General features: G+C 32.9%; 1 protein-coding gene across 1 annotated transcript in view; it reads right to left on the bottom strand.

Annotated features, from left to right (window-relative positions):
• Positions 1–10,769: 10,769 nt before the first annotated feature.
• LOC144709158 (ubiquitin carboxyl-terminal hydrolase 23-like) overlaps positions 10,770–14,581 on the bottom strand; it is a 4,377-nt gene continuing 565 nt past the window's right edge. Inside the window, exons 2-10 of the mRNA XM_078582582.1 lie at positions 14,268–14,382; positions 13,772–13,882; positions 13,502–13,674; positions 13,089–13,415; positions 12,874–12,999; positions 11,652–12,128; positions 11,251–11,575; positions 11,131–11,171; positions 10,770–11,059 (exon numbers count right to left, since the gene is read on the bottom strand). Coding sequence (XP_078438708.1) covers positions 11,164–11,171; positions 11,251–11,575; positions 11,652–12,128; positions 12,874–12,999; positions 13,089–13,415; positions 13,502–13,674; positions 13,772–13,882; positions 14,268–14,382 — 1,662 coding nt within the window. The 3' untranslated portion in view covers positions 10,770–11,059; positions 11,131–11,163. The remainder of the gene's footprint in view (positions 11,060–11,130; positions 11,172–11,250; positions 11,576–11,651; positions 12,129–12,873; positions 13,000–13,088; positions 13,416–13,501; positions 13,675–13,771; positions 13,883–14,267; positions 14,383–14,581) is intronic.

The raw sequence follows: 14,581 nt of genomic DNA, 5'->3' as shown, positions 1-14,581 counted from the left end.
TTGTAGTCATTATGGAGAATTAAGGACCTATAGTGTGTGTGTGTGTGTGTGTGAGTGTATGAATCCCTGATGGTAGCATATCTGACATCAATCAAGGCCAAAGTGGTCCTTGATGTCACGGTTGTGTAAGTGGTCCTGAGACATGAGACACCAAAGACACTTTGTGGATGGATATTACATTTTGAGTATAGCATACGAGTCTCTATTCATGAAATTTATAAACCATCATAAATTGGCTAACCTTGATATTTGAGGAGATTGACACAAGGATGAAGTTGTAGTAAAATCACTAGATAAGCTTGTGAAAATATTAGAGGAAGTGTTCTCAAATGATTGATTATATTATGATGATTAACCATACCCTAAGTCATCTAGGAGTGTAATATAGGTGAGGATCATACATACACGATAATTGATGATGATAAAGGTTCCAGAATAGAGTTGACATACTCCTTTTTATCTTCTAGGGCATGAGGTGTTGCTCGACATCCCATGGGCCAATGACTTAACCAATAGTTTGGGTTATATTAATTCATGATTAGTTAATCTATATGTGATATAGTTAATTAAAAGGTTGACCAATAGAGGTTATTGGGCCATTAAAGTTACTAATTAGAATAGGATATGGTCCTCTAGGGTCATTGGTACAATATTTTTGGACGTTGGTGGGTATACTTTAGGTGTCGGACCTTTATTCAATGCTGTGGGAGATGGTTACTTAATTAACATTTTTTAGATTTTATAAATAGAGGGCACCCTCATTTGATAACCATTGAAGCCATTTTGAGTGGCCTCATCTTTCTTCTCTTGTGCTTCCATGAGTGATACTTATAGGGAGACTGGATGAAGTGGAAATAGTATTTATGGTAGTGAAATTGAAGGAAAGAAGAGCAGATAGTGCTTTGAAGATTATGTTGATAGATCTATATAGTCAGAGATATCAATGAATTAAAGAGGCTCATACAAGGAATGATCCGTTCAAATATGATGTTTCTGGTTGTCCAATTGATCTTTTTGTTGATATTCCCTTACAAAATATCGCTCACCTCAAGGCCACAATTCATAGCAGATATTTCCTGCATCTGAACATGAGATATAGGATGATATATTTGTTTTGGATTTCATGTAGTATCCCTTATAATGCATAGCGTAAAGGAAATATAACTATGAGTAGACTTATAATTACTAGGTATCGCATTGAGTGAACTATGACCCTTGTTAATATCAGAATCAACACATTGAGTAGAAATTTTTTTCATCCTAATTAATCACAGGAGATAGTGTATCTAATATAGCATCATTCTTGATCCTACTAGTTGGGTCTAATATCCCATCTTTCCAGGTATTGAGCCATCACTAAATAAGTTCATATAGTGGTAAAAATTCAATTATTGTCTCCACTATTTCTAACTCTTATTTCTCATAAGATTTGATAACTCAACCTCCTTTGTGTGAATCGAGGAGGTATATGCATGTATCTTTAATTCCATCAAAGATCTGAAATTTTAAGTTTATTCCGCACCTCCTTAATGGGTGGACTTCATCTCTTCTCAGGCGTTCAACTCAAATAAGAAGAAGGTCTCATCTTCAGAAAGTCTCGTCTCAAATAAGGCGTTCAACTCAAAAAGTTTGGGAGTTTCCCAAACTTTTTAAACTCACGTGTACCAATAAAATACTCAATGTGTCTATATAACACCTGCCCTAGGAAATTTATATTAGATCATCAAGATATTTAGAAAATGAGAATTAATTATGAAGTTCATGTTCTACTATAATGGTTCTTTAATTTACATCGCCTGCTTTAGTACAGTGATGTGGACTGATCCATCAACTGCTTCATATTTTTTTGGTATAACTTTAGTAATAATGAGGCAGACTCATCTTCAGTGATACTGGTGTGAGTTTCCCTAACTTTTCAATTCACATGTACCAATAAAATACTCAATGTGTCTATATAACACCTCCCCAATCAATTTTTTGAAAGACTATCAATATATTAATAAAATGAGAATATATTCTAAATTTTATATTCTATTTTAATTATTCTTCACATTTTAATCATCGTCGTTTAACAATCAGTTGGAATGATCCATCGACTGGTTAGATTGTGCCTTTACATAGCTCTTTGGTAATGAGCCCTGGACTTATTATTTTGGAAGGTGTTGAAGATGGAGGTAGAGATCACCAAGTCGCACAATTTTCAATTAAATATAATATTTATCATATCAATCACATGTGTATTTAGTTATTAAGAAATAAGTCAGGTGTATAGTTTTTTATAATAGAGATAATATTTTGGAGGACCATATTTAGTAAGTGTTCATTATATAATAAAGTGATTAGATAGGGTAGAAAATTTCCCATACTTAATAATTATTTTAATATATAACTATAAAAATTGATGTGGTCAATATTTGATATAATTCCAGAAATTTGAAATTATATCTTAGATGAGTATAATCTTTTGAGATGGGATATAGTTATATATATTTTATATATACAAAAAAATAGGTATAAACTCCACATTATATATGATTTATAAAATTGTAGAAATAAGTTGCAAAGGTAATTTAGAGGTATGTGAATATTTCAAAATTTGAGGTAAAGGTTATATAAATATACCTGACCACAAAAAATATTTTAAAAAACCCAAATAACCTTTACATATGCAATCTTACCATCATATACCTGACCACAAAAAATGGTGAGAGCCCGAGACAACCTCAAACTTAAAAGTTTTAGTTGAACAAATATTCTCCATGAAATCTGAAATATTTAATTCAATAAATTTTTAAAAGGGGAGTTAGTCGCAGGAAAAAATATTTTATGTTCAAGTTGTTTAATTCAATTAATAAACAAAGTTTCAAAATTTGGGATGGCTTTATTTTATTTCAACCCAAATATTGTGCCAATATTTTCAAAACATGGACAATGATGGTGCTAATTTTTCAAATATTAAACTCAAAGTCTAATTTTTATGGAAACATCAAAAGTTGCTGCAAAAACGTTAACCCAAAAAATTAGGTTCAAGACAGGCTATGTTCATAGCGCATGGGTCAAAATTTTGTCATGCTATGGCATCTTACTTATAATTCAAAACCACATTTTTCTGGAATTTTCTAAAATCAAACAATAAAATCTTTCAATCAAAGATAACTCACATATGCCTTTGGACCTAAGATATATAAATGTTTCATGAAACCGGTTGGATTTAAATTAATGTTTACAAATATCTAAGTTGATATTTCCAAAAAAATCCCTAGCCTTCTTACGGTGGCAAAAATACGGTTCTCAGTAGAACCAACCTAAGGATAGTGCTTGTGGACCCATCCACATGTGCCCTAGTTGTAACCCTGGGGGTATTCTCTATAAAAAGGTTTAGTGTTTGTATGATTTTGGAGGCATGAATCGAGAGAAAATATCCCAACATTCTCAAGTAGCCCACTCTTCCATGCCCATGATAGCATTCAAAGTTATTGGGCCATACAATACATGGAGGTTGGTGGTTTTACCTAAAGTTTTAAAGACTTCTATGAAATGTCTGAAATAGTATAAATTGGAGGCACCCATTTTCTTTGCTTCCTCCCAAAAAGTACATCTGTGTGGCTTGATTGAGTGGTGAGAAAATCAAACAGATCTTCAACAAGAGTTCAACATCAATTGTGTTTCTATATGGTGATCTAATTGTGTTTTGCAACTTCATTAACCTAGTTTCTTGAATGTGTTTCTATATGGTGATCTAATAGAGTTGTGTTGATTTTCTACACACGGAGATATTTTAAGGAATGTAGCCTGAAATGGGTATTAATTTTCTGAAGCAGAGTCCACAAGCATGATTCAATAAATTCAGCCAAAAGTTGAGAGTTTATGGTCAAGGCATGGACCCTACACTATTTTTTTCTGATCCATTTAAAAGAATAAAATAGAGAGTGAATTCAGTTTGGGTTTGGTGAGATTGAACCATTTTTTATCAAAACTTATTATCACTTATTTAAATTTTATCTCAAACTATTGTATTAAGATTAAATTCCTGATTAGTCCAAATCCACATAATATATGCCCGTCAGATGAATCTTGAATACGGTATCTTTGTATTGCTAACTCCACCGCTTGGGGTCAGACTTGGGAAACATGCATCACTCCATATGCAATTACGGGATCAATTATGAGACATTCACACAACCAGGTATAGTGGTCTGTGATACATTTACCTTTTCAAAGGAATGGATAAGAACCCATTTTTCTCTTGGGGTATATTTTTGCAAGCTTCATGCCTCATACATCATATGAAAAAATTATCCCATTAAAATAATGTCTACAAGCCTCACTTTATTAATTTTTAAAATATGATTAAGGATTAGTCCCTAATCAAATAAAGAAATGAGAGAAAAAAATAGAATAAGAGATGTGTTATAAGAATGGAGGAGCTTGAATAGCAAATAAAATATGAGAGATGTGTGATATATGACTGCTGCTGGATTCTTAAATGAGCTGATTAAAATTATAATAAAACGATAAAGAGATGAGGGGTTTAGATAAACTGAGAAATAATAGATGGATAATAATTATATGGTTTGATTTATATTTAATAGTGATATAAATATGAAGAGGGCAATGGCTAAGGCTAAGGAAAGTTATAAGACCCTAAAGTTATTAATTTATTATTATATATGTGTGTGTGTGTTTTAATTTAGTTTAAAAAGTAGTCACATGTGCAAGGATAATGTTATAAATGTAATCGATAGATGATGGTTAAATCAAAATTAATGTTTTCATTTTTAAATTTAATCCAATGTCAAATTTACAACCTTGAAGTAAATCTAAAAATCAGTAATTTATGTCACTATGAGTCAAGATCGAACCACAAGGAGGGGACATTTTTACCCACTTTTTATGAAATTCTTAAAGGAATAGAATACCAGGTGAAATGGGTGGAGAGAGAAACCAAAATAGTAAATAAAAACTGTAATACAAGTTATTTTTAGTGCAAAAATTGTTGAAATATCTTCAAAAATTTTAAAAGTAACATGATATTATTGTTTAACAATATATGAGGTTTTAAATATAAATAAATGTTCAAATTAATTTTGACTGAGTTAAGATCCATAAATTATTCTGGGTGCATATATAAAGCATATGGATCAATGCTAGAACTGAATGGCTACCAATTTCTGTATGTCTCAAGGTTCTTGATTGAATCTTGGTTTTCTTTTGCAGAGCATAAATTCATGAGAGTTGTGCTCAATAGATCGTGTAGATATCAGCTTTCCAACAAACACAATTTTTTTCCTCTGGCTCGATGTTGATGTTTTTAATATCTGGTTTTCTCAAAGTCTTTCAACTAGTAATAAATTATAGGTATTTGTGTTCAAATAAATACAAAATAATCTTGTAATCTGATCAGAAACAGATAATCAAATAATATGCATTCTTGAGTGTGATGTAGCATGCTATTTACAAGGCTCCCACCCCATTGTCCATTTTAAATCCAGTAATCCCTATATATTAAAATAAATATAAATACTTAAAAACATTATCTCTCACTTAAATGAATCATTTATTTATGAAACAAATGTTGGAAATTTTAATCAAATTCATAAAAATATAATACATCAAAATAATTCGGGGAAAATTCAAGAAAAAAATTTATGATTCATATTTTTGTATTACATTTTTACATAATTATATTAAAATAATATTTATTAATAATTGGTATTCTTATGAATTATTGATGAAAATATGTATGAAAATGATAACACATTAAGATGCATAAAAATGTTGCGAATGACAATCATACATATGCATGTGTGATACCCCTGATAAAATCATTTAAATTCCCTCATAAATAACAATAAATGGAGAAGGTATAAGGTCCACCTACACATGCATCTGAGATGGTCGTAGATTCAGCATCTATGTTAGATCACAATTTATCCCACATTATGTAATTTCTGGGTCTATGTTGATTCAGAATATTTCACTCGGTATTTCTTACATAAAGGATTTTACCCAAGTATACACTTAAGTTCCCTTCCAAACCCTAAACATCCATCTTGGTGGTCTAAGAAGTATGATAGTAAATTTAATTGAAATAATAAATCTCAAGTGTCATTTTCAGTTCACAAAAAACAACCTTCATATGTTTTATCAACAGGTAAGAAATGAAAATGAGGCATCTTCTCAATTACTTCAGATATATTAGTTTTATTTATTAATCAACATGTCTATATTACTTAATTTAGTCTGTAGATAATAAAAGAAAATATAAAGAGGGCGAGAATTAACTCTATATTTAGTTTATAGTTTCCTTGATCTGTAGTAGATGTTTTACATTTTTAGGCTATTCAAAAATTTTCCTGCTTTTATTTCATAAATAATGAATTATTTATTTCATAAAATTATATTGAACTATTTATTTGTAGTCAGTTCAAACATTATAGACTATGGATCTGTGTATTGGTCGTTGAAGAAGATCCAGATCTGGTCATAGTGGGGCCAGGTCAGCATGATGTGGGGGCAGACTCAGTGGGAAATAGGAGAAAGAATATTTTCTAGAGAACTAGGCTACTATGAATAAAATTGGCCAGCCATACTTAATCCAAACCAGCTCAACTTTGATTTCAAGTGTGAGGCGTAGAGAGGGCGTGTATGTTGATATCTCATGGCTATATTGTATATGAATGACTGCCCTGCTTTCTCTCATTTTAGGTTGTAGAGTCTGTTTTCTACAGACCTTTTGAAAAATCCACTCAATCGTAATGAAAGTATTTATGTGTGTTTGAAACCTGAGATCATGACCTTTATCATTTCTTCAATTTTCACATTAGTTAATTCTCTGAGGAGGGATATAATACAGATTTAATCAAGGTCTCTTCATAAAAAATAATTAATGCTGAAGTTTAGATCAAGCACTGTTTCTCATATCTTTAATAAAAACCAATTGAGATTTTTTCCCTTTCTCAATAAAAAAAATTAACTACAAATATAAACTGGAAACTGCATATACTTTTAGATTAATATATTATTTTTAATTTTTTTATCATTCCAAAGTTTCAGCATATTTGGCGGTGAAAAATGTTTAATATCCTAATTTTATAACTTTTTGGTCTGATCTCTTTGTTTACACATGCAGTATCCTTCCAACCCAAACTAATTTCATGATAAAAGATTTATTACCTAAAATACCTTGAACTCACTGTAAAAAAATATGGTTTTTAAAAAGGATTTCATTGTTTTAAAGTTAATTATGGATTAAACATTAAATTAAACAAATGTTAAACATAATTCAATATAAAATTTTTTTAACAAATAAGTAATATTATGGCCGTTTTATATGAACCAAATATCCCAAATTACATGTGTGCTTGATTTTGTGGGCCAACAGGGCCTCTATAATCATGGGCCACATGCTCCATCTATTTTGAAAGCAATTGAGCCCAATATTCCTTTAACAAATAAACATAAACGATAATCTCTCAAATGAACATTCTGGCTTAAACAATTCATTTCTTTCAAAAATACATTATCAAAACATGAGCAAAATCCTTAAAATTTATAAAATCCATAATGTATAAGGGAAATTCCAAAATATTTTTTCTCTATTTTCAATATATATCAATCTATTTGCGTATTAAAAATCTCATCATCTCTTTTTTTATTCATGAAAAATCGATGCATGTATAAAATAAATTACAATATGCATTATTTAACCAATTCATATGCATAAAATTATGACAATGACATTAGTTCATTTTAGATGCACATGTTATAAATATGTTCAATTCCGTGTGTGCAATAAGGCCAATTTTAAAATCATTAATATTTTGTTAATGATATGTTTTAATCGAATCACCAAAGCATTTGAAAAGCTGTATCTGGTATTTCTTGCACTATTAGGCTTTCGAAATAAATCTCAGGAGACTAATTTTTATAATTATCCCTCATAATTCTATTTTTATTTTATGTGCTAAAATTTTCATATTTCATATTAAAATTAAAAATTTTAATTAGATATTGATTTATTGATAAAATTTATTAAACCATACAAAATGAATTGCAACATTTATTTTATGGACTAAAGTCTCTAATAGTCTAATGTCTTTAGAATATTCAAGCCTGGTTGAATTTTGTATAGGGCCTTCCCCTATTTATACTAAGTAGGTGTATTTCATAAAACCCTCAAAACTTAAGTATATATTTGACGTCTAAAGACTATTTGCGTGTGACCCTCTTGGCCCATGTATCAGTTTAGTTAACGACACCAGCAGCTCAATAACCTTTATTGGCCTTCCAAATTAATTAAATATATCCACATATAGATTAATTAACGTCGGATTGATTTAACCCAGTCGATAGGTTCAGTCTCCAACACGTGGGGTGCCTAGCAACACCTCGTGCTCTAGAATATACAAAGGAGTGTGTATCAACTCACGCATGAAACCTATTCATCATCGGTTAACGTGTATGTATAGTCTCTCATCCACTTGATACTCCCAAGATGACTTAGGGTACGGTCAACTGTCAAACCCTAATCGGTAATCCAAGTTAGCGCTTATGCGTTGAAAATAATCTTCTCCTGATATTTCACTTCCTTGGCGAAGGACATCATCGCATCATCTTCTTTGAGTTGTCAATCTTATACCCATAGTAGAGGATCTCATCTTGACCACTCAATCATCTTCATGAACTTCTTGGTGTACCCAAACTAAGACTATTTAGAATCCTATGATTAGGGACATGTAGGTCATAGTAAAAGCAAAACATCCGTCCACAAGACGTCTTTAGTGTCTCATGTGTAAGGACTACTTACACAACCATGATGTGAATCAACCTGATTGACAGTTTGGTATAATACTCATTCAGGGATTCGTAAGGATCAATTTAGTGAACTCTTTCCACTATAGAGCACCCACTACCTATCCTTAATGTCTCCACATCGATGGTTAGGGGAACGGCCATACTCATCATATGAGTGAGGCTAGATAGTGCTATTCTATCCGGATACTTCGATGTCATTCTTACATATCCTTTGAATAGGAATGTTTAGAACACATGCAGGAAGACAAGTGATCTCTGTATTACGATCACATCAAAATTTACTAAGTCATATCATGTACTCATGGACTTCATTATAAGCATCACACATGCACTATAATGAACATACTGTATTAATGAACATGGAACAAGACATGGAATGTGTGATTGGCTTGCCGGCCATTTATATTTCCATCAAAATAATCTAGTAAACGTATCCCCTACCCATATGAACAAGGCCAATAATGCATTCTAATAAATATATATATACATATATATGTATATATATATTATTTATTTTCATAAATGAGAATGTAGATGCTTCACTTCACCCACTTGTGTTTCCATGACTTCTACGACCAGAGAGGATTCTCATGGATGTTTATCTTCCAATGGACTTTGCCAAAATTCTATATGCTTGAGCCTATCCTCCAATATCACTATATTTATAAAGGAATAATTAATTAAAACATTTTAAAATTTTCTCTTGACGTGAGAATCTCAAATGATATTCTTCCAATCTCAATAAACCCAATTTGAATATATATAATTCCAATCATGCTTCTGATCAAATAAGGGATTTAATTCAAATCAGCTATGATCTTATTCATTCAATCAAATAAAATCAGTGTCCATTTTCCACTGTATAATCCTCTCTCTCAATTCGTATCTCAGTTCAAGATATTCTCTCCAAGCATCTATCTCAATTTCTTGCAATAAGCCCAATTCATTTCCGTAACCTCTACCTCAACACCCAAATCTATTTTAAAATATTCTATTAGCTTGTTTCAAACTTCAGTTTCTACTACAAATTCAATAATAGAGAATAATAAATCAAATTATTTTATTAACCTTTTTTTCATTTTATCCCTTATTTTCCCATCATTTTATTGATATTATTAAAATCTGATTTCTCCTACAATTCAGCTAGGACGTACTTCAACATTAAAAATTACTCTTAAAAATAAATTACTCTTAAAATTTTAAATCAGAAAGCTGTAAAAATAATCAAGATTTATGTAGATATTGGTTGTTGAGGTCTTCACTGTTGGAATCTATTTGGTGCTAGTATATGCACCAAATTTATCCTGGTGGCAATTGAACTATCATTTGATGTGATACAATTTGTTATTCTGTAGTGTCCACTTACCTCCAGCCTGTGAAGTTAGCTGAAACTATGATAGCACTCAATTTTGATGATTAGGCAGTTCGATATATGTTGCGATTTATAATTCATGGACGAAATCGTCAACAAGATTCATAGCTTTGATTAAATAATAAAAAAATGTTGACATAACAAAGTTACACTTCACAGGCAAAATAATAGGGCTACCTAGCAAGCAAACTAGATTAAATGACACAACAATATTTTAAAATACATGAGCAAGTGTTAACTGAGTCTATCATGAGATGTTAAATAATTCTAAAATAACATTTACTCTGTGCAACAATGCCACCAAATACAAGCTAGATTTAGAGTTTCATCAACACGATAATGTTAGCGGGTTTTGTCAAAATAATTTCATATGCATATTTTATTTTTACTCATGTTTCATTTAAAATTTCATTAAACCCTTAACACCATATGCATCCATGATCATCTTTCATTTTTTAAATTTTGAGTATCCGATTGCTGACCCAGAACTTATTGACCAGAAAAGAAAACATCTGCCCAGCGTTTAGAAGACAAAGGTTCAAAAGATTCAACATACCTTACCCACTCCTTGTACACCTACTTTACCTGGGTAGAGAGATGGTCTTATAACACTTCAAAGTTTAGGATACACTACAGGCACTAGATAAGAGAGAGAAAGACAAACAATTCAAAAGAATCACGGCGAGAGAGACCAAAAATAATAGAGAGAGAGAGAGAGAGGAACGCTTAGGAGCAATTACTTTTCATGATTTCACTGGCCTCCTCATCTTTTTATAAGGAATTACTCCCCCAAATGCCATTGACTTGTTCCCCGTATCCGTCGACGAGGAATGCCTCCTCTTTCGCATATTCCTTATGTTTTCTTTCATGCTGACCAAGAGAGAATCACAATTTTCATTAAATCAACGAAAGAAGTTTCCTTAAAGACGTCAGATAGTCACCATTCGCCTAGTAAAGAATTGCTCTCCAGCTGATTACCTCCCTGACAAAAAGAAAGATTTTAACCTCCAAGATTATGATACAAATTCAATCAAACCATTTTGCATAAATGTCACACAAACCTATGCTCATATCTGAAGAGCCCTTTGTAGAACTCTCGCTAGTCTCCTTCGCAGCCTTCAATTCGCTCTTTGTAGTGCTGGCATCACCGCGGCGAGCCTTCCTCGGAGGAGTCATCTCTTCTCCTGCAGACGTTGATGGCCCCTGATCTTCTGACAAATCTTTACTTCGTCTACAATTGGTTGATGACCTGATTTTCCTCCTCTTCTTTCCCGACAGACTCAAATAAGTGATAAATCTTCCCGAACCAAACATCATGCTCTTAAAATCAGGGAAACCATGCAATTTTCTCTTCCCACTCTTGCTAGATTCTTCCTCCAGCACAATCTAAGGTAAGAAATTCCAATTAAAGCGCATCAGAAACTCGTTTATGAGGTAATGTCAGATGAGGAATGGAGTTTACCTCAGCAGGCGCAGGCTTTATCGGCAGCATAACATCCTCACTTTCTGTTGTTTTCACGTGAGGAGACTTGTCTTTAGATTGAGCTGTTTGCATGAGATCTTCCTCAACAGAGTATATAAAGCTGCCTCTAGATGAAGGTTTTGAGGGACCTTCTGCCGCTAAATCTTCGCTTGTCAAGCTTGAGAGAGGAGAAACGGAGGGAGAGGGTTTATTTGTTGAGGGTAAATTTGCTTGCGATTCAGTTTCAGTTGTCTTCAATAATCTATTGTCTTTGATCCCACTTTGCCCACCACAAATTTGAGAGGGTTTAGCAACATCCAAAGAAGCCGAAGAGATTTTGGATACAGAATTATAGGCCTTGCTGTTCTCTTTCGTGAGGTTCTTCCCAATATTTTGACCGCCCAAGTTCATGTTACGAACATAAAATAGCATGTATGCTTTTTGATTCAAAACTGTCTTCTCAGGAACCTGTAAAACCTGAGACCCAGGAACATTACAGGAATTAAAACTTATTACAAATAAAACGATTGTTATAATTCCAGTACAGCAATTTTCATGGGCCTTGATATTGTAATTTAGAAAAGTTTGATCGATGTTGACCCTTTGCACCCAGATACGTTACAAAGAAGACATAGTAGCATAGCTAAGCAGTAATTATCTGTACTTGATTGGCAAAAATAGAGAAATTAATCCAATCACAGAAAGTGGTTATTGCAATTACGATGAAGTCATTATATTAGGGCTTAATTGTTTTTTAAATTAACTCTTCTAGGGCTTAATACTCTCATAAAAAGACATTGGACGATACCCCAAAAAGCACTCAAAGATACCAATAAGTGATATCTGACGGTTTAACTGATAGTAAAGCCAACAAATTAGTTTCTAAGGAAACATTTTGCAACGAGAGAATAAATTCAAAACGACATGGAGCTATTGTCACCAAGAGCATCAGAGTTTAAGATTTTAGGATTTTGAGTTAAGGGCCCAGCGTTACGGGTGCAGGGTTCTAAGAAAACTACGTTTCTAAAGGGAACATTAGCCACAGGGCGAATAAATACAGTAAATAAATGTGCTAGGGTCTACATTTCAGAATTTAGGGTTTTGGATTAAGGGTTTAGAATTCCTTTAGGAAACACTGGACAAAGGGTAAACCATTCTAAACGACACGGAAATTTCGTCACTAATATGAATATACAAATATAATGCTGAAAATTAAGATTACCTGGTGATCATTGAGGGAGTACCACTGTCCACCTGATGTTCTAACGAAACAGTAATAGTGACCGCTATGCGTGGCGTAGCCTGCATGCACAAGAACTCCATAGAGAGTGTATTTCAAGTCACCCTCCTGACGAAGAGAAGACAAAACGTCAAAATCGAATGTAAAGACATTGCTTTTGCGCCAAACAAGAACAGAAGGGTAAAACAGCCACTCACAAATGGACCACTGACATATCTTTTCAAGTCCAAAGAAGAGTCAAAATCAACTCGTTTGTCTATTTTCTGGCCAAGTGAAGCTGTTCCGAAGCGCTTCAAGTGTACTGTAAGAACATAGGGGGCTTTATGGACAGTCAACTGTTTCACAGCCCTAACTTTCTGCTTGCACTTTTGACAATGGTACTGTCTCGCTCCTCCATCTAGTTGCTCCACTGCAGTAAAATGAGAGAGCGCCTTATGCAAACTGTCTGCTTTATTTATTTCCAGGCTCAAATCTAAGAAAGGGTCAAACTTGTCTGAACAAAAGGAACATTGCAGACATTTCACCTGAGGAGTTTTCATTAAATCAGAAGAAAAGTATATGAATATAATTGTTTGCAGCTTAGCTTTTTTATTAAATTAAGGTAGAGTACCTGACTTCTGAGATGACCTCCAAATATTTTGTGAACTAAGCTTTTCTCGTATGCCAAGGGAGATTCGCTTGCAACCCCGAAAGGCAAGCAGCACTTATGCATTGACTCCAGCAAATTAACCATGTATTCATGGGCATCTTCTTGTCTTGCATTACGAAAGTTTCGAGATATGCCTGTTGTTTTGTCAAGAAACATAAATTAGGCGACATGTAAGTCAAAAATAACCCAATTTTTTATAACAACAAATAATATTGAGACGGAATGGAATACATCTCAAATTCTTGACGAGATGAAAGGGCCTCAAGATTTTTCCAGTCGACCGAAGGGCGTCCATGACATGATTCTGAAGGGCACAAAGCGCACAAAATCCAGATGTACGACCTGAAAAAGAGTATTTCAATAATACATTCGAAAAAGAATAAATTTCAAAATCAGCCGCTAAACGGGTTTATATGATACATATTATTCACGGCAATCGTACTCAGTAGCATCCAACTTTTCATAAATATATCTATCAAATTTAATACCAACCTGTGACTGAATTTATCCATCAATAGATTTAAATATCTATTTCTCTCGTTACCTAAAAATCAATCCACCTATCTAAATATCGATCGACCTACCTATCTATGTAAAATATTTTACACTTCGGAATTGGAGGACTACAGACGCATCCCTGACATCAATCCGGAAACAATGAGAAAACAAGAAAAAAAAATGAGGAAAGACAGTTGAAATTCAGGAGTAACACTAAGGGAGGACTCACAGGAAGACTTGTGATTTCCACTTTGCAAATAGGCGGCAAACGGCTCTGTATAAGTGAGACATTGAAGAACTGAATTTAGAAAGCATGTGTTCCCAAGGTTTGCCAAACCAGCGCCCTGAGACGATCAGTAAAATCATCAGATCACGAAAAAATTGCCCCACAAATCCTTTCTTTGAAAGAAACACACAAAAGAAGGCTTAAATATAGCATATAAATTCTCCCCTTGATATAATCACAGCATTCTTTATGCGAAGAACAGCAAAATTATAGAGATATTATTCAAATATTGGATGGAAACTTTGAAATCCTGGGGT

Source organism: Wolffia australiana, chromosome 11 (assembly GCF_029677425.1).
Source record: "Wolffia australiana isolate 7733 chromosome 11, ASM2967742v1".
In the NCBI taxonomy this organism is placed as follows: domain Eukaryota; kingdom Viridiplantae; phylum Streptophyta; class Magnoliopsida; order Alismatales; family Araceae; genus Wolffia; species Wolffia australiana.
Note: the sequence above shows the minus strand (reverse complement) of the source record. Positions and strands in the feature narration are given on the sequence as shown.